Source organism: Falco rusticolus, chromosome 3 (genome assembly GCF_015220075.1).
Source record: "Falco rusticolus isolate bFalRus1 chromosome 3, bFalRus1.pri, whole genome shotgun sequence".
NCBI lineage: Eukaryota > Metazoa > Chordata > Aves > Falconiformes > Falconidae > Falco > Falco rusticolus.
The window spans coordinates 76,024,909-76,051,339 of NC_051189.1; the positions used below are offsets into that span (position 1 = coordinate 76,024,909).

At 37.8% G+C, this 26,431-nt stretch overlaps 1 protein-coding gene across 3 annotated transcripts in view; it reads left to right on the plus strand.

Annotated features, from left to right (window-relative positions):
• TMEM245 (transmembrane protein 245) overlaps positions 1 to 18,088 on the plus strand; it is an 87,168-nt gene extending 69,080 nt beyond the window's left edge. For all 3 annotated transcript variants that reach the window (XM_037379278.1, XM_037379277.1, XM_037379275.1), the window contains 4 exons: positions 5,697 to 5,797; positions 7,168 to 7,342; positions 10,036 to 10,230; positions 11,235 to 18,088. In XM_037379278.1, the coding sequence (XP_037235175.1) occupies positions 5,697 to 5,797; positions 7,168 to 7,342; positions 10,036 to 10,230; positions 11,235 to 11,280 (517 nt within the window). In that variant the 3' untranslated portion in view covers positions 11,281 to 18,088. The remainder of the gene's footprint in view (positions 1 to 5,696; positions 5,798 to 7,167; positions 7,343 to 10,035; positions 10,231 to 11,234) is intronic.
• The last annotated feature ends 8,343 nt before the right edge of the window (positions 18,089 to 26,431 follow it).

Genomic DNA, 26,431 nt, shown 5'->3' on the forward strand with positions numbered 1-26,431 from the left:
ACAGAGACTGTTAGTTTCAGCTGGGATAAGACAGCACTAGTGTACAGGTCAGAGTTCCTGCCCTCCAGCTGTGTGTGCTGGCTCCTTTCCTGGTGGCAACGCAGCTATTTATGCCGCTGCTCTGAGTTGGGTGGGGAGTAGAGAGCTGAGTTATTAAAACTAACGTGGCAAAAAATAATTATTAGCTGAATTCATTGTAAAAATTGTCATGGCACATAAAAGAGACTGTGCTCGCAGGTAGACAAAGGAAAGGTGGTCTGGGGCAGAAATGAATGCTTGAGAACAGGGGGATGGGAGAGCTCGTGTTGTGGCAGTTTTGAGTTAACCTGATTTGAAATAAATTGTGAAACTGTGCTGTGAAATTTAAAATGCATTGCATTTGCTTTTATGCCTTGAACTCTCCACTTTTAAGATGTGAAGGTTGTGTTCTGAAAAGAAATTGAGTAGCTGGTGTTTCTTACAGCAGCATTGTGAATTGGTCGGGTCTGAATGCAGGAAGGTTTTGCAATGAAGATACAGTACAGGCTTTGTAATGTCTATTTAGAGAATATGGGAAAATACAAAACATCAGTGGGATAAAGAAGATGACAAAAAATGAAATTGTCTTTTTCTAATAGTATTTTTGGCTTAGGTGTTCCTTTTATCAAACTGACATTTTAATTGGATTGTAAACCACTGTAGGGCTTGTGAAGTGTTTTTTAAGGTATTTAGGGAAATGCAAATTCTTGCAAATGTTTCCAAAGATAAATACCACTTTTGTTTAGTTTTTATTCCATATGCCCATTCAGCGGCCAGGGTCAATGTACCTTCACTGTAAATTTAGTATAGTAAAGTCTTCTGAACTTACTCTATGCTTACTCTAATCTTATTGGAAACTCCAATTCTCTTCATTTCAGCCCATGTGCTCTTTTTTCCTCCAGTGCTGTGGGAACAGAGAGATCTAGAAAATAAAATTAATTCTGTGGCAAAAAAATGAACGCTGTGATTTGAAGGTTGAGGTTATGTTGTGCATCCCAGGAGTCTTCACTTTTCTGCCTCTTTCCTTTCAGCTGGGGTTGTTGCAGTGTTAAGCTGAAACTTTTGAAATTTCACCATGTTGCTAATGGTGAACAGATCTTAACCTGCAGGCTACGCGAAGTGAACCTAAATTCAGGTGGACATACATTTAATGTAAACTTTGGTAGAAGCAAAGGGGAAGCAGTAGACTTTTTTCGGTAAATCAGTAAGAGAGAAAAAACATAATCCACTAATACCCACAAAATCCATAAAATGAGAAGCTGGTCCTTTCCCTTGTCAAATCTGCAAGCAGATTCCCTAGCTTTTCAGTGAAGTGGAAAGAGCTTTAACAAAAAAATATTTAGGCCAGCTATGCAGAAACATTTGACAACTTGATGGAAGTTTCTTCATTTTTAATCTGAGTGATGTGAAGTATGACCCATGTCCTCTGATACTTTTGAAAATTTTGGGTTTTAATTTTACATGCATTTCAAAGCTCAGTAAAATGGAGTATGTATGTCTAAGTATGCCTTACACCAGATTGCCATGAAGTGCTCATAAATTACACATTTGCAGATGACTGTTCTTGCAGGTAAAGTGGTTCATCTGGATACAGTGCCAAAGTGAGACATGAGCAGCAGTTGGATTTTCTGATTTCTGAAATGTGTAATTACTTTTGTATATAAAAGGAAGCTGTATGTATGCCAATGAGGTATTAAGAGATGAAATTAATTTATTGTCATAATTTCACCAGGAAGGTCTGCGTTTTATAGATGGTAATAAATTCATTCAGCATTTCCACTAGTATACCACATCACCTTGAGGTTCTGGTACCGCAGAGGCAGAGTAGGTGAAGCATACTGTTGATGAAGATTGTGATTAGTGTTTGCAGCATTACTTTTTTTAGCTGCCGTAACCATTACGTGAAATGGGTAAGAATTTCTAGAGACTTGAAGGTATGAGTCTTAGTTTTTCTGACAGAAGTAACAAACACAAGTCTTCAGAGACTTGAGAGTTCTCCGGGGCTACACTTGCCACAAAGTAGGAACCCCTGTGCTTTTTTTCTGACTAGTTTAAGCAGGCAGAAAGAAGAAGAGTGAAACTGGATATAGCCTTCTCTCTCTTCCTTCTTGACCACTGGCACCTCACAGTTTCTCAGCACTGTGATGCTTCTCCTTTCAGCTTACTAGTTGTGTGTGCTTAGACGCAAGGAGCTAGAGGGAGTGCTGTACTGTTCCACAGTCTTTTAGAGTTATATGCTATTTTGCTGTTAAAATGTACTACATAACAGCTTGCAGGATGACGTCAGACCAGAATATACCCGTTGGTCCGTGGTTAACTTTTCTGCTATTCTGTTAGTGTATTTGTAATGAGTAATGGACATAAGTGTAACGTTTTCTTATAAGCTGCATGACTACATCGGCAAAAGACATGGAGACTTTGCATTTAAATTTAAATAAAATTAATCTGAAGATAAAAATTATGCTTGTCTGAACTGAAATGTTAAACTTGTGTAAATTAGAATGGCACTTTTGTGTGCTTTCTTATGAATGAGAACCAATTTTGCAGTTACACCCTAACATTGTTAAATTCACAGCAACTAATTCTGGCTGATGAAATAGTTTTTCTGGGTGGTTGTCTTTCTCTTGGTTACCATGATAAGACTGCCTTCTCTTCTTTTGTAGTGTCTGAGAAAATCTGAAATGACTCTTTACAAAGTCTTTTCTGTAGTTGTAGATGGATATTTTAATTTCAAATGAAGTTGATACTTCAGATACCTGCATCAAGCCTTCCTTGCCCCCTGTATATTGAAGTGTTGTTTTGGGCCATACTTACAAAAGTTGTTAAAATCTTGCTAGTTTTACTGCAGCACAGAAAATATCTTTATGTGGAAAATAAGAAGATACTCAAAGATTTTGAAATATTTTTGACAACTGAGATGTATTTGTGGTGCAGTTCCTGTTTGATTGATAGGAAAAATATTTACTTAAAGATTTAATTACAGCATGTTGAAATCTGGGTTCATATAGATACTACTAAATATTTAGATTTAATATTCTTATGAACTTCTTATGAACTGTTCTGGATGTGTGGGATTCTTTTTCTTTCTGGTTTTGTTTTGGAAGGACCTAGCAAATTGCACTCTAAAAAGTTGAAAAAAACTTTGTGTTGCCAAATAAAGAGTTTCAGAAATTGTGAGATACCTTCTTTATAGTGCAAAGGGGTTTATGTGAGACAGGTCTAAGATTTAAGAGACCAGCAAGGCTGAGGAAGGGTTTAGTGGGAACAAATGTATCTTTAGTGCAACCAGCAGAAATGATGGGGGTTTTTTGTTGTTGTATCCTTATGATCATTGCAGTACAGATAGCACTTCATTTATCCAGCTGCCTAGAGGTTTCCGTTGCCAAAGACCCCGTTGTAATTGTTCGTGTTCTAAGTTCTTGGATTCCAACCACAGATAACTTGCACATATGGATTAAAGTGGTATTTAGCCTGTTTTTGTAAGGCATCTTTAAACAAAACGTTGATAGATTGATTTTCTCCCCCTTTTTATACTTGTTTATACTTGATGGCTGACAGAATCAATCAATTAATAAACAGGTTCTTGTTACAGAAATATTATGTTCCTTTGATATCAGAAAGAAAAGGCATGAATTAAATGTCAGAGAAAATGCAGAAGATTAAAGACTGCGTATCTAAAGTATGAAAACATCTTGAGGTTTTTAATGCAAACTCACATTTAGCATTCTTACTGTGGCTTTTTTTGGGGGGGTCGTCTTGCCTTTTTTTAAAATTATTTATAACTAAAACACAGGTCAGTATTTCGCTCTTCAAAATCTCTAGATTCTACATATTTTGGTCTGTGATTTCCTATTTTAATATTCTAGAAGTTTATCTGAACCGTGAAGTATTCAGGCTATTTTCACTGAGGCCACCATATACTTGTAAATATTCCTTCTTCAAGCACCACGTATTTGGCTGTCAAAGGTTGGATTTATTGTTTCAGGTCATTCTTATACACTTGCTTTTTTCCATATTTTCCCTTCTCCTCCTCTTTTTTTTTTTTTTTTTTGGGGGGGGTGTGGGGGGGGTATGACTGACAACAGCTTTTCGTAGTTAATCTGTCAAGAGAATCTCGCATTTCAAACAACAGTGTTGGTGTGTGAGGCTTATTATGCAGTTATAACATCCAGTGGGGTTTAAATTAAAATTATCTTTAAATAAGGTAATTTTGATGCAGCAGTCACTTGGGTATCTATGTGTGCTTTTAGGTGGGAAAGGAGGGCAAAAATATGCAAACTGCGCATGGAAGTAACATTGAGTATATTGCCCAAAGAAGCAAAAACTGGGAATCTTGGAATTCTTGCTGTTAGTTTAGAAGATAAGGTTCTACCTAGTAGTCTAATAGCAGAGGAAGTTTATTTTCTAGAAAGTTTTCTTGATTCAACAAAGGAAAGAAAATTTGCTCTTAGTGGCTTTAGTTCCAGAAAGGGCTGTTTTCTGTGCAGACTGTGTTAACTCTTCGAAGTGCAGTGAAAACCTTTCTGCTAATCGTCTGGCTCCATGATTTCTGTTACATGTCTTCCTGTCCTCTCTGCCCTCCTGCCAGAGTTCCCAAAACTGCAAAGGCACAAGCAGCGTAACTAAAAGCATGACATGTAAAATGGGAAGTTAACATCAGCAAGCTTTGCATTTGTCTCTGCTAAGAGGGTGTGCGTGCCACCACTTCTGCAATGATGTAACTGCTAGAACTGTTTGGGGGAGAGGAACTCAGGGATATGTAGATCCAAGCTAAAATAGTGGTTTCAGGAAACTTCATGCCTTTCTCAAATAAGGCTGAGAAACTGGCATAGTAAGATGGCTTCAGAGTATGGTTTTTGTGACTGTAGTCCTAAAGCACAGGTTTTCAGTTCAGTTTTAGGATACTCCACATGTGTAAGTGTGCTGTAAAAATGATACAGCACTTAGCTGCCTGTGTGTCGTCTCATGAAGCTGTGGTCACACTTAAGAGAGAACTTTGTTTTGTGGCCAGCAAGCTGGACATAGATTCAGCAGGATTGAATTAAATTGCCAGATTTCTGTTTGGTTTTTAGTAGTGTAACCTGGTAAGCAACCTAAAACCTGGGAATATAAAGGTATTGAGGCTAAAATCTAGTAATAAATACAAGGTGCTTAATTATTTTCATCGGGAAAGCTGAGTAAGTATGTAGGAAAGTAGGAGTTTAAGCAGTCTAATTTCACTTAGTAGACCAGTGGTTTTAATCTGATGAAAATGAGCAGGTATGTAAGCAGATTAAAAAAAAAAAAAAAAAAGAATGAACAGGTAGAATGGGAAAGAGCGAATAAAAAGTAGTTCATACTTAGAATGTTACTGCTTCTCGTAGATAAAATGTTATCTTTATTATAGAGGATATGGTCTGATGCTTGAGCAGTTTCTTTCAAGGAGTTTATCCCTGGAACTCACTACAGCAAAGAACAGTCTGGGGTTTTTGCATCTAAATGCCTTAAATGACAGATGCAATGGATGCTTATCCTTTTCGTAGGGAACAAATGCATAAAGGGTTCAGTGTTACATTTTGAGTTGTGTTATTTGTGGCACTAATGGCTTTGCAGTTTTTAAAAGCAGCTTGTATATATCTTAATAGTTCCCAGAATCCTATTGCCAATAAAATTTAACAGAGTTTCTTTGATTGTTTTAGAGGTGTATTTGATGCTTCCCTCAAAATGGCTGGGTTCTATGGACTCTACACTTGGCTGACTCACACTATATTTGGGATTAACATAGTCTTCATACCATCTGGTAAGAATTTGAACTATGGTAATCTATTTATAGATAATACAACATTATTCATTGTACAAGGGCAGTACAGTAGGATTGAATGTTGCTGATAATATTAGTCTTGAAGTTATTTTTAGAGCATGACTATGGGTCGGGTGGAGAGAAGCCCCTGACTGCTGTCTTACCTCAGAGCCTTGCCTCTTTCTGTTTTCACAACACATCCCCTGCCAGCTATTTTACTTCTGTCTGTTTCTATTCCTGAATGTAATTCTTTTTCCCTTATATTCAGTCCAAGTCTTTCCAGGTTTTAACTTCATTCTGCCTGCCTTGACTTTTGTTTCTTCCATAGTTGGCAAGTGCTGATTTTTCAAGATGTCTAAATGCAGGAAGATGTGGTGTGAAAACGTGTGATAGAGGCATGCTGTCTATTCTCAGTGATGTGGCCGGACTGTATTACCAGCCTCTAGTTTTCTTTTATTTCTTAATCTTAGCTTTGGAAATGTCTGAACAGTTTTTACTGAACAGTCTTCTCTCTTGTTCCTCTTTTCCCCCTCTTCCTCTAAAAATAATATTAATTATAGTAATTTAAAAAATGGTGTACCTTCGTGTACGAGGGAACAAAAGGGGAAGCTATCAAGCAACAAACCCCTATATAATAGAAAATTACTATATTATAAAATGCAGCTACCTTAGAGGCTATTGTTTGTTATGAAGACCTACTTAGAAGGTTATCGGTCGGTTTCTTTCAGCTACATGCAAAATCTTAAAAGTTTTTCCTTGGGGTTAATGACAGCAAAAGAGAGAAAAATATTTTTTTTGTATTACATTCATTCCTCTTGCATTTAGTTAGAATGACAGCAGTGCTGCAACACTTGAGATTACAATGGGTATTTGTATAATCAGAAGGGCATATGCCTGTGTGTATACATCTGCATACAGAAATATGTCATGGATTTGATATTTGCTTAGTTTCTCACAGTACTACCTACTTGCAGTTAACTGCAGGGGATGCCTTAAGTTACAATTAAGACTTTTGCTTGTATGCTTTCTTGCACATAGTTGCTAGTGTTTAGTTATGTGAAAGTTTGAAATGTGCGTGATTGGTAGAACTTTAATTTTTTTATGAATTGGTGCCTCTTTTGGAAGTAGCTCCTTATGACTGGCAGTTAGTGGAGCTTTTATATATGGGGAATAGTGTAATTTTCAGTTTCTTCCTAAACCACAGCTATAAAATGCCAAGAGCCTTATGTGGCACTTCTCCAGTGTCTTATTTACAACAGTTGATAAAGTGGCACTGCCAGTGTGGCAAAAGTGTCAGAATTTAACTACAAATATATTTATGAAATATGTTTCTCTGGTCTTTTTGATACCTCTGCTTCTGTGTGCTCTAGCATTAGCAGCAATCCTTGGAGCAGTGCCGTTTCTGGGGACATACTGGGCAGCCATCCCTGCAGTCCTAGATTTGTGGCTTGTGCAAGGACAGGGATGCAAAGCCATTTTGCTCTTGGTTTTTCACCTCTTGCCGACCTATTTTGTAGATACAGCAATTTATTCAGATATATCAGGGTAAGTACATTGAAGACTTTTCAAAGTTAATATTGTAAAAATGCTTAATGATCATCAACACCTTTAATTAAACTTACTTTCTGAAGCATGCAGAACAGTATCTTCAAGCATAGGAATAGATGAAGTGATACCACCTTTTTAACTGGCCTAAGTGCCTTTACTTTCCCAGGACTCTCTTCTGTAAACTCTGTCACTTCAGAGGTCTTGAACTCACTTTCAAAGTCAGCAAAATCTAATTCTAACAATACTTTTGCTCTTTATCTAATCATTGTCTAAAGCCGTGTAGCATTTTCCTTTACATCACCTAACGCCAGATGATGCTACAGAGCAAACAAGAAATCCATGAGCTGTTTAGGGACCTAAAAATAAATATTTCATTTTTCAGAATGAATTGTGAGAATTTTGAGGATTTTTTTTTTTTAATTCAGCTTTTGTGTTGTGTCACCATACCCCAGTGTAAAAATCTATTGATTATGGATTGATCTTTAAATGTGTTGAGACAGATGAAATTGCAAAACTGGAGGTGGGCTTCTACTGAGACAGTAGCTGTTCTGTCGTGGGAGGTAGGCATAGATTTCTTGAAAAATCTTGCTAGGTATTTTGCTGTCTCTGTTGACTTGAAATGTCTCCTGGTTTTGACTTTGAGACTGTACACAAACGCACTTCAATCTGTGGAGTCAAAGTCAACATTTGCAGTTGTGTATGGAGTGCAACTGAAATGCCCACCGATACTGGCTGCTGCTGAAATACCTAGTGAATCCCTTTATGCAATTCAAGACTAGAAGATAAAGCAGCACTGTTTAACAGAGCTGGCAAAGATATGAACTGTAAAGTCTTGTAAGTGCAAAACAGGTTCACAACCATGTACAACAAAGATAGAAAGCTGGACTCTAGTTGCTGCTTCAGTCTTGATCATCTCTTAAACTGTTTGAATTGAGGACCTGATGGTCCAGACTTAGTTACGTGCTGGTACTAGTTCCTCATTTGTGCAGATTTTTATTACAGTAGAGTTAATGCAGAATAAAGACATGAAATGTTTCAGTTCTGTGTTATTAGAAATTATTATTTTTGTTCACCAAATACAATTACACCGAACAGAGAGAACCTAATGATAATATGCACAATATTATTAATTCTCCTAGGCCATGGCATTAGTTATTTTGCATGAATTAAAGCAAACAGTTGAAGTATAATCAAATGAGGATTTTTTTTTCCAGGAATAAATTGTGGTTAAATTTTAAGCTAGTAGCTATTTCACCAGCCAATAATTGTTCTGCTTACTATAATACATTTTTTGACTGGAGAGGATGCAGGATCTGTCTACTGTCTTCCCCGTAAATAGATCAGTAAGCATGATGCTGTCTTGCAGATTAGATTAAATCTATTTGAAATAGATATAATAGTGTTATGCAGGATTTTCCAGATGCATTATATTTATCCTGTAGCCCTATTTCATCAGGTGATCTGTTGTTTAATGTAGCAAACTAGCCAGAAGAATGTTTGATGCGAATGCTAGAAAAAAAGTATTCAAAGTTTTTAAAGATTTAGAAATTAATCATGTGTCTACTGTTGGAGAAGCAAAACTTCAAGGTCAAGTCTGTCCCCTAAGAAAAACAATCTGGCCCTACCAGTAGGTTAAATTTGATCTAGGTAAGACATGACTGAGGTGTGTATGATGTAAAGTTGCATGGTCTCGTTCCACACACAGTTGTGATGAAGGCAAAGACTGCCAGTGTGGGAGCTGGGTAGAAGTCAAAACCATAGTAGAAACCTGGCAGAAACTGCCAGAGCTCTAAACTGACTACCTGGTATTTTCACTCCATTACACACACAGTTTAGAGCAACTTTCTGAAAATTGGATGCTAGGTTTCAACTGTAGCTTTTCTTAGATAATCCTGTATTACCATCTTTATTTTAGCTATAAAGATTAAGCATGATGAGCAGGTTTTGTGTAAATGCTGTTGATTAAGTTTTGTCTTGTGCACCCAAACTGAAACGTGGAAAAGATAACTGGCATGGCTTACTTGCTGCCATAATAGCTTTCTATCAAAAGCTCCATTGGCCCCAGCTTTCCAGTAAATATTGTTTATAAAAATCTGGTTTTGTTTTTCATCTGAAAACATTAAAAGGTAATGATAGCAAACAGTCTGAGAGGTTGTTTATTAAAAAAAAAAAAAAAAGAAGAAATGACTATTTATTTAAAGAATATATGCTTACTGTTCTTTGAAAGATGGGATGCAAGTTGCTGTCATTGTGTAAATTAATGTCTTTGCTCAGTGGTGATCATAGTACATGTTGCGAGTTGTCTTAAAACGTAACAGTTCTTGACCATAAAGCGTGAATAGTCTTTGTAATCAATCATCTCACTGTTTTCAAAATGGAGATGTTTTTGCCATCAGCTTCAGGCATTTTTCAGCAGATGTCTATGAAGTGGCTACCTCATTGTGGATGTTACTAGTGTTATAGGCTACAGTACATTGTTTAATCTGTTGTGCAAATATAGTGCAGAATACAGCTTGGAATATTTGTGCAGTCATTCAGAAAGCAGTTTACAATGTAAATATGGGTTTCTATAGCTAGCTATGTTATTTTCTAGGCTTAATAAAACATTGAGTAATTCGCATTTCATAATTGATAGTGTTGTTTTTTATTGTTCTTAATTTAATTTTATTCTGCTTGTGCCATAATTCCAGAGGTGGTCATCCTTACCTGACAGGTCTTGCAGTCGCTGGTGGAGCATATTACCTGGGACTGGAAGGAGCCATCATAGGACCAATTCTACTTTGTATACTTGTGGTTGCTTCCAACATATATAGTGCCATGTTGGTGAGTCCAACAAATTCAGTGCCCACTCCATCACAAGCAGCATGGCCATTACAGATTTACCGGTAAGTTATAAATGCCTTACATGTATGCATAATGCTTTTACATGGATCAGTGTATATATGCATGCATATGGGGAGTGTGTGTATGAGTTTTATATATGTGCATACACACCTACACACATATTGAAGTATTTGGAGAGGATTCAGCTATCCTATATTCTAGAAATAGAAATTGTGGTAAAGTAAAACACTCCCTGGAACTTGTAAACTTGAAATGTTTCTTTAGTGTTCCGCAGCCTTCTGTAAGAAGGCTGCTTTCGAAAATTCTCTGATATTGTACCATATAATTTATATGTTGCTGTTGTGCTAGGAGGTGACTGACGTCCTTCTTTCTGTGTAAAACTGTTATTCATAGATATTAAGAACAATGAATGCTGACTATTAGATAATAGGCCTGCCTGCAAATATTGCATTTTCTGTGTAACTGTACAATACTGCAAAATATAAATAAACGTACTTGAACTTTACAAATGGGATAACATGGTATGCCATTATCTCATTATAAATTCGATCTTGATTAATCTCTTTATTAAAGTTACCAAACATGGAATATAGAAACGTACATTTAAACTGTACTGTTAAGGAATGCGATGAATAAACTCCTAATTGAATAGTTAATTAGAGCTGGAAATCGTATCATGAAGTTACTAATGACAGTAGCCATTGTAATGTTTCTACTGTCTTGTTAAATTACATAGGTTAGCTCATTATACATATCTCTTTAAGAGGATTCTGTGCTTGTCAGAAATAATCCTTTGCTTCATTCACATGAATAATGCTGTCCTCTTTCACATGGGTAACTTAGGAGAAAAGCTGCTAATTGGACCTGTCTGTAGTCTCTAATTTGTAGAAGTTATGTTCCAAGATTTTCTGTATACGCAATAGATAGACCTTCCTGCAGTACGCACAACAAATCTGTATGTGTGTTTGTTTCCTGTTTAATTTGTAGGAAACTAGGTATTTGTAATCACTGAAGAAATCTGAGTCTTACTTTTCCCACCCTCCAGGTCACCTAGAGAGAGTCCTGAGGAGTTGAAGATGGCTGCAGAGTGATGAAGGTGCTGTGCCGCAGCTACGCGACATGGGAGAATCGCTGTCTTCTGTCTTGAGTTCACAACAGCCATGGCCTTCTGTCCCTTTCCAGCTGCACCTAGGGGCAGCTCACAGGGAAGCATAGCTTGGGTTTTAGGAGAAAACACTTCTCGAACATCTGCTGGCCTTACATTAATGCACACTTTGCCTCTTCAAGAGAGAATGTCTACTTCCCATGGCTTTGCACACTAACAGAGTTCAACTGCCTTGTTGAAGACATTCTGTCTTCATAAATGGAATAGTTAAGAGGACAGGTATATCCACTGGAGTCGCTGTCTTAACTGCTGAAATGAGTAACTTGGCTTTTATTTATTGGGTTATTTGTATTATTAGATTGTAGTATCTTTAAAGAAAGCCAATTCCAAAATATTTATTCTCAATCTGGTGGCAAAAAAGGTGTAAACCACTCATTGTTAAATGAAAATAGAATATAATTATTTGCTGCTCCTCAGACTATTTCTTAGAGGCTTTGACCATCATCCATAACTCTTAATAACACTTAAATATTATAGTTTTATATGCACTGAAATGTAACGTTGTTAGACTGGTATTATATCTTCCTGCAATAAGCAGACACGCGAATTGGTAAATGTGGGGTTTCTTCCTATTGAAATAGGAGGACTTGTTTAAATAGTTTAAATCTTGCCCTCATTTGCAGTGAAATCTAATAATATTTTGCTGTTTATCCACCATCCCAGTGGAGTCATCTTGTCAAATAGATTTCATCAAAAGCCTTAAGTGTCTTCAGGCAGAGGTAATGTATGATTGTCATGTCTAGTTGCAGTAATAGGAAGAAGTTGAATGGGGATTGTTTCATGCTGGTTTTCAAATGCTGTGGCTAAGTTCAGTTAACTTTTCAAACAAATTTAAGTTTATTTCCAAAGAGGAATAGGAGAGAGCATGGATTTTGGTTCAGGTTTTTTTTTTTTTTTTTCCTCTGTAAGCCTCTGGCCAAATATCTTAAGATATATCTTAATGTTTTAAGATAATAATAAACAGAGCTCCTATATTCCTGAAATGGTGTGTTGCCTAGGTCACAGCATCAGACTCCTCTAGTGCTTTTCTTTCGTATGTAAGTTTTTTTTTTTGAAATTGCAGTTTGGTGGCATTTAAGGCCTTTTGTATTGATTGTTGAAACAGTTTGACACAATGGATCTTTATAAATGGTTCCTGTTTATAAATAGGAAGTGGGTTTTTTTGGTAGAAATTTCATAATTGAACACCTTTTCCCCAAATAGGGTGAGGCCCTGGCTACAAAGTAGCAGATGCACATGCTTAACCAAAGAACCGCCTTTCAGTTTCTAGTAACTTCTCTTGCGTTTATTTCAGTTTGATTGATAATGAGTTACACAAAGTACAGGCATCTCTTGCATTTATTGCTGACGATAACACAGTGTTGGAACAAAAATCCTTATCTAGGGATAAAGATATCTGGGATTTGTGTACAAACAGTTTTCAGTAATGTAGATGTTTTGGTCAAGTTGCAAAAGTGCTGATAGATGTGGAAGGCTCCTGTTTTCATGATACTGCATGTATTTTTACATTGTTTCTAAAAATACATTGCGGTGAAAAGTGATCGGAAGGTAATCTGATACTCACTAAGGAAGAAAGTCCTGGCATAGGCTTGCAGTAGCCAGGCTCCTATTAAGACACAAATAGCCTACTCCTCAGATTCTGAAAATCAGCTGCTGCAATTCTACTGGTGAAATGTTACGCTTAAATGGGGGATTTCAGGTATGCTGTTTTTCTACTTGCAAATTTGCAGGTATGTGTTTGGAGGACAGACTCAGGCTTCGTTTCGTGGTTTGACTCGAGTTCATTGAAATACACAAACATCCCACTTACTATTTTAAATTCAGAAAGACCTCCACATCAATTCCAACTAACTGAAGAGGAAGGCTATATTGTTTGAATTAAGTAACTGTCCTGTGTTTTTATTTCCTTGGTTATGGGGCTCATGGAAAATCTTTAATGAAATGCATTTTTATAACTGTTACTGGCTGGAGTAGAGGATGACAAAGAGCCTGAGGCTGTCCCTATGTATTCCTGCAGCATGCTGACCAGCTTGAATGAGACCACTGTGATAGTTGGGAAACTTCTTTGTTATATTACTTTTTTTAGTTCACAGTTTTGCACTGAAATGTTGTGTTCTTATTATAGCTTCTTGCAGACAGCATTTAAAGAAAATTACTGGCAAGAAATACTGATGTTTAATGGATCTCAAGTGTTCCCTTGCTCCTCTTTTCTTACTGGTCAAGACGTTTCTTTTGTCCACCTTTGCTACCCCAGTTATTTCTGAGACTTTCAGATTCCTATGGTACTCAACATAGTCATTTTTGAAAGAGTCATTATAAGGCATTCTTCTGTTTTAAGTTTTCCTTTTCTCCCTCCCGATTCACCCAACCTTCTTTGATCAAAGAAGGGTCTCTGCAGTGAAGATTAAAACTGTATTTCAGACACAGTTACCTTTTGATAATGACAAATCAGTAAAATCAGCTGAAAAAATGTGTTGCTATTTCAAAATCATCCTTTCCCGGTTTGAAGAGAAATAATTTTGTATAGAGAATTCAGATCTGATGTAGTCTTGTTAGTTCACCCTCCTTTGAAACGAGGCTTCATACTGATGCTTCCTTTTTCAAATTCAGCTGAGACTTACCGTGAAGAACCATCCGTAGTACAGTCTTTCTCACTACATTTAGCTGATGGAGCTCATGCTACATGCTGTGCTGTGCCATGCTGGATTGAGGAACCAGTTGTATGGTTCAGCGGTGGTACAGTAACAGTACACTGCCAAAAAGAAAAGAAAAAAAAGAAACAAACCCTCTATAATAGCATATTAGAAAATGAAACAGTCACTGAATTTTGGCATGTTTAAATAAAAAACAACATACAACAAAAGACTACCTTATGAAGAAGCATACCTGGATTATTTAGGGTTTGTCTTTAGTAAGTGTCTAATTGCCAGTAGAAATAGAAGAACTTGTCCTTGCATATTTAACAGCCTTTTCTAAAAGGACAGCCTCTTTAAGAACAGATGAGTTTAAATCAACTTTGTGTTAATGTGAAATTAAAAAAACTGGTTATTTTGACTTCTCATCATTGTAAGCTACCGGTTCCTGGTTGTATTGCTTCATCTGCAAAAGCAGCCAGCAGCATTCAACTATGGCTTTCTTAGAAGAGGCCATCTTTTTCATAATGCTTATAGGCAAGAAATTGATGGCCTTTCGATTTACTGTAAACAGTTATTCTAGGAGCAGGTATTTACTTGTGTTTAGTATGTTTCGTATTCAATTTGAACATAAACAAATTAGATTTCAGAGGGGAATGCTTGTAGTGAACCAAGACAGTGTAGTCTCACAGTGTTGTAAAATACAACTGTGCTGGGTTTTCTCATTCTTTTCTAGCAAATCAGGCTTGCTGCCACTAAGTGTAGTGCCGAAGGGCTAGTGGTGACTGTTTCTTGTGCTGAGTCTTAAGTTAGCCCTTCTTCCCCTTCGTGTAGCTTAGCTCAATGTTGCTGTGCTGTAGCAGCTGTAGCAGAAGTGAATGTGTGCCAGTTTACAGCCCAGCGTATCCTTCAGGTCACTGTAAATACTGGCTTGTTGAATACATAAAGCCACAGGCTGCAATGGGCGAGAATCTGGCAGACGTTCATTTTGCCAGCCTCACTACAATATGGTGATTTTCAACACAGATGCACCGCGACCAGTTGGGAGCAATAATAACTTATTTTGAGACTGCTTAACATTATAGTCATACATACAATATACATTTTTCAGAAATTAAGTTGATACCCACGTATCTAATAACGGAGACAGCAGTCAGCTATTTCTGTGCGTAATGGTATGTATTTGCACGTCATCTAGGGTGCGTTTAGGCTTTCCTGATTTCAAGGACCACGTGGCTTCTCTTCAAGGCTTTGGGAGGAAATTATGTATATCTTGTCAGTGTTTATTGGATTAGGAATTCCATAATCTGTTTAATTAAATAAAATGAGAAAAAAGCATTGTGTAGGGAAAACTGGATGCTGTCTCCAGTATTATACGTTGTGGATATCATTTGAATAGGTGTATGGCTGCAATGTCAAAACATTTTTTCTCAGAAAACCTGAAAGCACAAAACTGGATAAATTTTTTTCCCCAGTAAAAGCAGCAGCAGAATTGCTATGCTGCTAATCCCTGGTACTGGTGACAGAATACTGCAGTGTGCTGCCTTTCCTATGGACCTGATACAGTAAGCATGGGAAAATACCATTATTCTACTGAGACTCTATAGCTTTGCATCAAGTGGTAGAAGATGCTCCCACAACTGCCTTTAACATTGTGTTTATATTATAATGGTTGAAGTTTGTCACTGCATATAGTGCCACCTTTATGGATACTATCTCTGGAAATGGCTACTGCTTCCTTCCGAAGGTGCTGAAAGCTGTTGGGACTGCAGTTAGTATTCATTATATTTAGTACTTCAGGTGGTATTCTTCTAGAGATGCAGTTGCTTGCAGTTTTACAAGTGAAAATTGATTTTCCAATTAAACAATCTTTACTGAGTGACAGTTGGTATTTCTTAAATCCATGGATGCATCATCTTTACAAACTACATTGGCTTGTATTTCAAAGGGTTTCTTATTATTTTTATTATTTCTTACACTTTCTGGTAAAGCATACTTTGGCAATTTCCTTCTTGTTTCTATTTCTACAAAACTAGAATTGCCTAAAACACTTAAGAAACCTTAGGGAGGCTTGATCTTTAACCTGATACTGTTTGTCACTTTTAGTAAAATACCTTAATGTTTTACTGTAAAATTCTCCGAAATTGCTTATAAATGATAAAACTGCAAATAAAAAAATAAAAATTGCAATGTGGAAAATGAACTTGATATTTTGAAACCAGAAACAATGCCAGAAGTGATGAGCATATTCAGGGATTCAGTGTTGGGTTTGTAAATATGTATGTTGATATGCAGTATTATATAAATATAAACAGCGTCTCTTCTATTAAGGCTTCAGCTGAAATTTTGTCCTATACTACTTTTTTTTAAAAGATAGAAAAGGACAAAATACTGCTTGTATATAGTGAAAACAAGCAGCATTTTCTAGAATTAATGTTTACTGGATAAAGGTTGGGGAAAAGCCAAGCAAATACTGGTAGGGTAACTAGAACTGTGTTGTTGTAGTTAATAGAAAGCTGGGAAAAGCTGTTCTTCCATCTAGTAATACATTGCTAAGAGATTACTGTTCCTGGAAGTATTTGCACATATCTACTAAAGAGCTGCCAAAATTAATAGGTCATGAAATATGTCTTTAGTTCCCCAGTCTCTTAACCCCGTCTGTATCTGACTTAGTAGATGAGACTGTTTCTTCATCCTCTTTTGGGATGTATTCCAGGACCTGAAGGGCATGCTTTGAATGTCCATACTGAAATAGTATGTCCAATTCAGGAAGGAATTACTAACTGGCAAGTAAATGTGTCCTTAATGTGCTCTGCGTATGGATGGACTTGGACAAACGTAATTCATGTTGCATTGAATTAGAGATTATTCGTTGGCTATAACACCATGTGGCAATACCAGAGCTAGGTTTGAGTTAGAAGCAGGGCATATTCGCTTGCTGCAGGATGCATTTGCAAGCTAATAAAGGCAGAGTGAGTGCTCTAGAATCCATGTATATATCTGAAGAATTTTCAGCATTGATGGTTTTAAAGCAAAAATGGTGATTTCTTTTCTTAGCCTCACTTTTTGCCACTAGACTACATCATTGGATGCCAAGAAGACCTAAATTCAAGGTGACTTTTCATGGTACTTGTGTAGATTAAGAGCAGGAGACATCACAGAGCTATAAAGTAGCCACGGAACAGAAGTTCGTTAAGCTTAAGAACTGACATCCAGGCTATGAAGTTGGAAAAACAAAATCCAAATTTTTGGGCCCCTTTCTGCCATTGTCAGCCCAAACCTGAAGCATTTCCAAGAAGTATCAGTAACAACTGTTTTTGTGGTGTTTATAACTTACTGGCTGTGTAGATCAGTGTTTTAAGTTTCCCTCTTCTGTCATCAGTATATTCTGCAAGCATTCAATTTGTTCAGTTACCTTTAAAAACAATTTTTCTATGCTTCAGTGATGGCTAGAAACCAACTTTTTAAACTAATAGTTTGGTGTTTACCTATATATATTTATAAAGTAGTGTTTGATGTTTTGGTCAGAAGACTAGGGAAGCGGGTGTTTTTTTTCCCCTTTGGTAAATTTGACCAAACCAAATCCAAAGAAACTTCTGATGCCGAGTCTTAAGACTGGCTAGACCCTACTCAAAACTAACAGCGGATCTTTTGCATTACAGAGCGCGGGTTGTTCTAAAGCGTGCATTCCTACCCAGAACCTGTGGGGATTTGGAGCAATAACTTCTGTTGTCTGTTGACACAAATTTTATCTGTAAATGTACATGTGATACATCTTCAGAATGGAACTATGTTCAAAAGTAACGTTGCCATAATTGGTTTTGGTACAGTACCTGGTTTTGCATGTATAATACTGAAAATGTAACCCCTGTGTCCATCCATGGCAGAACAAAATGTGTGAGTTAAGACTGAGAAGTATTCATGTAGACTGCAGAGGTATTTAAATAATTTTGATTGTACGCACTAGTCCTCTTCCTAATAAAAACGTTTTTTTGTAGCAGGTTTAAGAAGCTTTTAACTTAATATTGTATTCACACTGCAGTCCTTTGTAAGCACAGAATGGTTAATATATTTTGAAATAAAATGCTGTTAACGTAAAGATAACTGAGTTTGGTTTGAACGATGGGATCTTTGGAATGAGCCACAAAGGCAGAAGAAGTTAATCTGGTGAAATAACAGGTTTGCTGGAGACAAAGTGCAAATATGGTAGTGGACCTGCAGTCCCTGTGTATAACTTATTTCAAAGAGAGAAGCCATACTTCTCATTATTTTTTCACCCTTTCAGCGTGGTAATGAAGTACGTGTGCCTCAGCAGTAACTATGGCTCAGCTGACATCTGGCAACTTGCTGTACTGCCTGCAGTAACACATCCATGTGGCCAGACCCTACAAAAGCTTACATTTGGCAGCCGTAGGTAATTCAGGTTCCTGCTGTTGTGGCTTCCTCTCTGAAATGGAAATGGTTGTTTAGCATCTTAAGCATAATTTTAGATCATTCTAATGACTATAAAGCAGAAGTGATCAAACGCTCCCTGCATGACTGCTCGCACCTTTTAAAGAGGGATGTGGCTGATGTTCCACCTCTCATCCCTCGCACTATTCTGTGACCAGACTCATCACCTTGAACTAATTCATATAGCACGGTCAATCTTAGCCAATATCCCTTTAGTTCTCTGAAGGGATCAAACCTTGTCTAGTTTAGTGCTTACAGGGTGGGGGTTTTTTTAGCAATTGATGCTAGTAATGTAATAATGATATTTTTTTTTAACAAAAATTGGGACAGATTTTCCAAGATGCTCAGAATTTCTCTTAAGTTGGAACCAACACAAATGCATCTGTAATCAGGCAGCCCAAAGCACATACAATTCTGTGAGAACTCCTTAACTCTCATTTGTTTTTTCATTTTGGTGGTTATAATGTGCAGATACTTATTTTCTCTTAGGTCAAACAACTGTAGTTCTGTTCAGCACCCATAGCAACTTTATAGCGATGTAGCACCAGTGAAACAGCCTATTTGCTCAGTCTCAACTGTTCCTTCAAAGTCATTCAGGAGGTGCATGCCTGATATCGTTCATTAATATTTTGGGGTGGGAGACTAGAGAATATGAAAATTATCAGGCAGATATAGGCAAAAAAATGTGTTGAAAGACATACGTTGCCGATGTATTTTGAGCGTCACCAGAGATAAAATTTAAAAACTAATTGTTTCATTGTAAGAAGCCATCATCACTTCATCACTGCCAAACTACAAATCTATTCTTTGGAGAATTCAATTGGCTTGTTAATCTACACAAATATTTTCTAGTACAGTATCTTACACGGCAGTAGATTCCCTTAGAGATTAATTTCTCTCTCATGCTGATGCCCCTCCCCAGTTATGCTTGCTGCAATTTGTTTAGCATTTAAAAAAATTGCTGGGGAAGGGGTGGTAAAAGCCCCTCCATCAGATCGTTTCAGCTGTTAGCATTTAGTTAAAATGTGAGAAAAAAATCTGTGGCAAGTAGCTGGCTGCTACTTGCAAGATAACCTGTTGGTCTTTTGGGACTGGTGGGAATGAAACTGGAAGAGTAGACTTCACCTTATTGCATTTTTTTTCATCCAGTCTAAAATAATTATTGTATGTATTATAAATTGGAACCAAATTTTATATTAGGTTGGTTTCTAATTATTTTTCAGGGTGAGCAGTGACATGTGAATTTCCTCTCTTGTTTAGTGAGGCCAAAGCAAACGACTGCTGTACTAAATGCCATGTCTGCCTATATCAAAATACCCTCGCTTGTGTGTGCGTGGATGTTTATGTGTAGGTATGTTCAAAGCATGTAGTTCGGTTGCATTTATTTTGAGTAGATTGATGATGGTAAGAAATAGTTTTATCCAGCTTCAGGTCTGGACATTTGGCTGTGAAGATGTGTGCTTGGAGTATCTTCTTAGACACAGCCAGTGCCTTACACTTGAAAAATCAGATTGAAACTTTGATTGAACATGAGTAAATTTTCCAAAGGTTCCTTCCAACGCTTTTTATTCTTACTGCTTCAGAAGACTGTAGCGATACACTTAAGCTTGGCTTTTTAGTTCAACAGCACTGAAAAGTAGTAGCTGGTAAGATGATTTTTGTTTTTCAATCCCACGAACAGTAAAATCCCTGTTCACAAGGCAATTGCAGTCTTTTGGCTTTACCACTCATAAAAGTAGCAACTGGCATTTTGAGAAAAAGTACCCTGGACGTTCAAGTACATCTAGTTGACATACATCCAAACACACAACGAGTGATAACACTGGGATGGTATCTCATGCTGCCATATAAAATTTCCTGCGTTCTTGACTGAAGGGTGTTTTAAGTCCTTTGACATAGCTTTGTATCAAACAATAGCTTTTTTTCTATCGTTCAAAATCAGGAACTACTGCATATGCTAATTACTTTTCACAAGGAAGTTCATGTTTCACATCATAGCAAGTAGTTACTTTTATTTTTTTTTTTCCTTGATAAGAGGTAATCTTTGAAATTACAGTATTAATGCTGCCATCATTTGTGCTGTGATGGGCCCTGATGACTTCTTTGAGGATCTAGTTCCGCTTTTCTGAAATTCTGAGCATGCGCAGACATGAACGTTTTGATCAAGTTGGTGGATGCAAGATGGTTGCAAGGAACGTACCAGAAACGTGTTTAGCGGGTGCGTGATGGTATGAAACAGCTAATTCATGGTTCTGCTCAACTGAAAGAGGGAGTGTGTTTCTGGAAGTTGCAACCTGCCATGAGGTTACTGGTTTGGTGGCTGCAGGGGAGTGCTAGGGGAGTGCATAGCCCCTCGTAGGGCTGAACTGTCTCCAGCAAACAAAGCCCCAGCTGTTCTCGGTCTTCCAGAGCTCCGTCTTGTGATGTTGCATGCGTTTCTGCTGTCTTAGCACAGAAAAACAGGATGGCAGCCGTGAAGCAAAGCGATAATACGATTTTTATGTTTCCCAAACTCCCTTACTGGTCTCTTGGGCTCCTTATTTTATGTTCTTAATTTCTGCTGTGTTCCCTAGTGCTAAGACTAGAATAAGCCTGAGCATAGGTGTGTAGGGTAGGAGCACAGCACCAAAGGGGAGTGGGAACGCGAGTGGTGCCGAGACCAGGCTGTGTATGTGGAAATGCCCGGAAGCAGCAAGTTGTTGAAAGCTGCTTATGGAGATGTTGCCCTCGCTGTCACCCCATGCAAAACTGTGTGACCACATGCAGTGGAGCTGATGGTCTGCTGGCAGGGACACACTGCACTAGTCCCCTGTGCAATACACAACCGAAATGAAGGACACTAGACTTCTACGCTTTCTACACTGTTCTTTGTGTTGTAGTAATAGCTATAAAAATCTCCATCCATTCCCTCAGCTAGTTCCTTCTCTCTACCCTACAACTGTTCTAAGAAACACGGAAGGTACTTGGAAGGCATGCAGGTGACAGCTGAGGGCGCAGTAGGTACCAGCAGCTGCGCAGGGTGGGTCTTGTTTATTAGCTTGTAGACTTAGAACAGTGAACACGCATTCTTGGTTCACAGGTGGAATCAAATCCTTATGGCCTAGATAAGTAAAACAGGCTCTGTGCTTTGCTTTTGCCTTTCTTACCAGGATCTAATCTTTTTTATTAATAAAAAGTTTTAAAAATTATCTTGGCCAAATACCTGCTTTTATTCACTTAAGACAAACAGCAGAGAAAAGACGTGATAAAACTTCAAGAACCTTTGCGGCTTTTGTAGTATCTTTCAGCAGAAGTTGTCTGACAAGTTTTAGGGAAACTCACACGTAATCTTGGCTGGCCTTGGTTAAGGCTGCCTTTTTTTCTTTTAATGGGAGAAAAAAAGGTGTAATTAAAATCCTTTGCCTGACCCTGCTGAGCACATCCTTTTTAAAGTGCTGCTGTTGCTGACTGCTCAGTGTGATTGCTCTAAGAACTGGAGAGAGGTTGGGTTGCAAGTTTTGCATCTTTGTCTCAGTTTTCTGAAGACAAAAATTTCCTTGTCAGGGTTGTGAATGCAATTGGGCTTGTTTAGAAAAGGCATACTTCGGTGACTTTGGCTTGTTTGAATTTAAGCAGTTTCTTGGGACATTTGCCCTTATGCTGGTCAGCTAAACTTGCTGCCCTTGGTCTGTGATTATGGAGTGAAAAGCTAAGAGCATTTGATATGGAGATTTGGAAATTAACAAGTAACTAATGGTACAAACAGGTTAATGATTGCCAGATTAACAAGAAGCACTGTAGTAAAGAAGTATTTCCATATAATTCTATTCTACCTCTGTTTTACCAACTGACCTGTTATAATTTAAGTAATTAAACTTTTATAAGCGGCCACAGTTCATGAGTTATAATGATATATATGCATATAATTGCTATTTAAGGGAGATTTTATCCAGGTAGGTTTATCAAACTAAGGGGATTTTCAAGACAAGACCTGCCGTCTGTAGCTTTAGAACTGAAAGTAATGACGGCGAAGTTAGGAGATGGCAGCCCTGCCAGCCGGAACCATCCCGAGGATTTTGGCATTGGACTGACGATGGACGGGAAGGTGTTCTACGCTAAGTGTCAAGGTAACACGTGTCCAGTGAGTGTCAAGACATAGCAAATCCTGAACTGTCCACCTAGAGTTTACAAGTCTGTGGATCTCCAAATAGAGGACAAAAGAGTTGAATTATATTGTTTGATAGTTAAAGGTAACTTTGTAATTTTATATGTGCTGGTTGGGAATTTGCTGCAGTATTTTGTGATAATGGGGATATTGGTCTTGCAGTGAGAACAGTATGATTCTCCAAGGGGACAATGTGGGCTTCTGGTTTAAGATTTTGCTTAAGTGTGATGTGTTTCAAAACAATAGTCCGTACAATTCAGAAAGGGAATCTAGATCTGATTTTTATCAAAGGAAATGGTTGCTTAGATCCCTGTCGAAGAAAGATCCTGAAAAAATAATCTTTCCCTGAGGTGTTCTGGAACACTTCTTGGTCAAGGCAGTTCAGTTCTACTCCTTTCAATTCAACCAGGTAAAAATCACAACTTTTCAGATGTCCGAGTAAAAGCCTATAGCCAGTATATTGCCCCATCAGGAGGCAGCAACGTCAGATTTTCTTTAGACAGACTTTTTTTTTTTTTTCCATTAAGTTAATCTACAGAATTTTTTGAAGAAATTCTGTTCTGTGAAGAGCAAATCTGCTGGCTTTCATCAAATGCTGTTTTTGCTCTAGACTTTCAAGAACTGAATGGCAGGGAAATTGAAAAGCTTACACACTGGGAATGTCAAATATTTTCTTGTATACTTCTCAGTGGTCTGTAACTGACATAACAAGTTATTTCTTTGCTTTATGAAACACAGTTAGTAGATAGTTGTAGCTAGACTGTCATTGCTATACTATTGCAATCGTTCTAGCAGTGGTTAGTCTACTCGTTATTTTTTGATAGATCCTGAGAAATCATAAGCTGTTTGTACACTGTAAAGCAAATTTCTCTGTGGAGATTTAAACTATTAAAGCTATTTTTGTCTCAAGAATGAAATAAATTTGGTTTTCTCTTTAGAGTATTGCAAATTGATGAAGCCCTGTATCTTTTCCTAGCCATATTTATCAGAGAAAGTGTCAACCTTATGCCTAAATGTTCCTAATAAAGCTGCAGAGATTGCAATTAATGTGGACTTGTTGCCTGCCATCACCACTGGTTTACAAGCATTAAATAGTTTGCCTTCAAAGCACTGCCACTCTGTTATGATGGCAAACGATAGTCCTGTGGTGACAAAAACTTCCAATAAACTTAATTTTCTGGTCAGAGTGAACTACCTTGCGCTGGTAGTTATTAAGTAGCTAAACAAAAATTTCTCAGTATGAAAACATCAGATTTTCCTGTGCAATTTCAAATGTCATTCATCTCTTTATCTCTCAGGAATAAATATTTGAAGAAAATGATTGAGGTTAACTTCTCTTAGCTGGGAAAAATCTACTATATCCATGGCCGTAGAGCAAAGCCACTTGCTGCTTCCTAGATACAGCAGCTTATTTCTACAGTTATGTCCTGTCTTTTAAAGTAGAAGTGCTCTGAATGTTCATACAAATGAAATAAAATATGAAAAATAATTATTTGGCTAAACTGAAATGATCCTTTGATAAAGTGGATTCCTTTTTTCAGGGCAGTCGTACACATGACAGGTCTTGCCTAAGGAAATACTTCCATTTTGATTGATTAGATGTGAAGAATTTTCTTGACCTGGTAGACTCCTGTGAAAGCTGACAAATGCCGTGTCAAAATAACATCAGGATTAAAAAACTGGTAACGTGAAAACTAGATGGATTATAAACTAGTCAAGTAACTGTAGAAACCATAAATGAGAATACTTGTTCCAGAAAGTCTTGCACTAGGTTCCTGTGAAAAACTGTTCTTGGTCTATCACAATGTTGTTGATTTATATAAAGATAGGAAGAAAAATTCAAATTATTTGAAGGTTAAATGTAATAACTCAGCATTTGCAATGGTAGGTAGAAATTCCTTCTGAGAAATCTTGGTTACTTGTCAAACTGGTCTCATTTTAACAATGTATATGTTAATAAAGGCAAATGCAAGGTGATACATTCAGAATTATACCTCTGTTATGAGAATTATATTTTGGAAGCCAGTGCCTCCTTAAAGCAGATTTAAAAATCAAAGGGTCCTCGTTTCCAGTAGGAAAAAAAAGTCAGTATCAGGTGGCTGGAAGTTGATTCTAAATAAATTTGGCATAGAGTTAAGGCACGTGTTTGAACACTAATTAACCAATGGAAAAATCTCAGTGATGAAGGTATTAATCATCCTTGAGGGTTTAAAATGGTTCATTACACTGGATAGGACAACAGTTTCTGAATGAAAAAACCCTATGGCCTCTGTTGTGTAGGATGGAAAATAGGGGCTAGCCCAATCCCTGCGTCACAAAATTCTGTGAATGCTTAAAATACGGAATGTTTAATTCAGTTAAATCCCTTCGTGTACTTCAAGCATCTGTAGTTGTCTGCAAAGATAAGCAAGGCCTGCTGTCTTGGCAGCTGCAAAATCAGCACTTGAAATTTCATGATAGCTCCTTGCATTCTACTGATCTTTGTCCTTTAATGTATCTTTTTATTGTGACACAAAACTGGTGGTTGCAAAACAGCATTTTACTGGGGGTTTAGGGTTGGAAATGGGTTCATGAGTCATGCTGAAGCCAGATAGATTTTTCAGCTCTGTGTGGTTTTACTTTGATGTTAGCTTGTTGACTTTTATGTTTTCTAAATAAGTATCTGTGATGTCAAGTGAAAAAACATTCTGCTTTTTTGTTGTTTGTTTTTTTGTTTTGTTTTGTTTATTTTTTTCTTAAAAAGATGATGCCTTGTCTTGGTCTCTTTTAACAGTAACGTTTGTTTTGTGGTGCTTGGTGCTAGAAAATGCTGTCAAGTTTTCTGGCTTGCTTAGGTGCTTCTTCATTTTCTTCCAGAGTCAGTACTTTTCCTGGAATTACATGCCATGTCCACCTATCCTCCAAGTATTAATTGCTCTTAGGTGAAGCAGCAATCTAATCCACAGCGCTCTAGGGTGTGCAAGAATGGCCTTGTAGCTTTGCTGAGTTGATAAAACTATAGGAAAGTCCCACTGGCACTGACTGACACTTATTCTTGGCTTTCTTTTTTTCCCCCAGTGAAATCCAGTTCAGAAGAGCAACTGGGTAAACTTGCTGGCTGCAGCCCCTTTATCATGCTTAAGCGATACTGAGGCATTGGTGCTGGCTTGGTAAGGAGACTGCTCATGACTAATTGTTGTCTTTAAAACAGTTTTTCCTCGCATAATCCAGACGTTTTATTAAAAAAAAAAAAAAGTGGAACATTTTTGCTGATGCACAGAGTCCGTCATGGAAACAGATGGGATATTCCTACTGCCCGACAGTTCTTTTTCTTTTACTTCTTTCCAGATGAGGATGTTCGGGTAATTTGTGAACAGCTCAGCCCACTGAGAAGTAGGAGACTGTTGATAACTGTTGGTTATTCACAGGTACAATGAGGTAGTGGGAAATTCTGGGTAGGACGAACAGTGTTGATAAACTTTCACTACAAACAGCGGGAGCTTAATCGGATGCTTCAGTGGCATCAGAGTTAAACCAACGTACTGAGTAACTCTGACAAATCCCACCCTGCGGGCTTTGTGTCGGAGAGGGGGAAGCCAGCAGCCCAGTGGTACAAGGAACCGGGGGTTTTGTTTCCCTGTGTGCTCTGCCTGCGTACGGGATACATCTCGTGTCTGCCACATCCACGCACGCCTGCTGCCACCAGAGCTGCTTCATCCGGGAGGGGCTCTGGCACGTTACCTCTGCAGCAGGTGATGTGGGTCTGCGTGAGACGGCGCTGAGCGACCTGGGTAGGTGGTTGTTACGGGGGTGAGGGACCCCCTTTGGTGGAACTGCCTGAAGCCTCCCCTCTTGCCGCCAGCCACCTC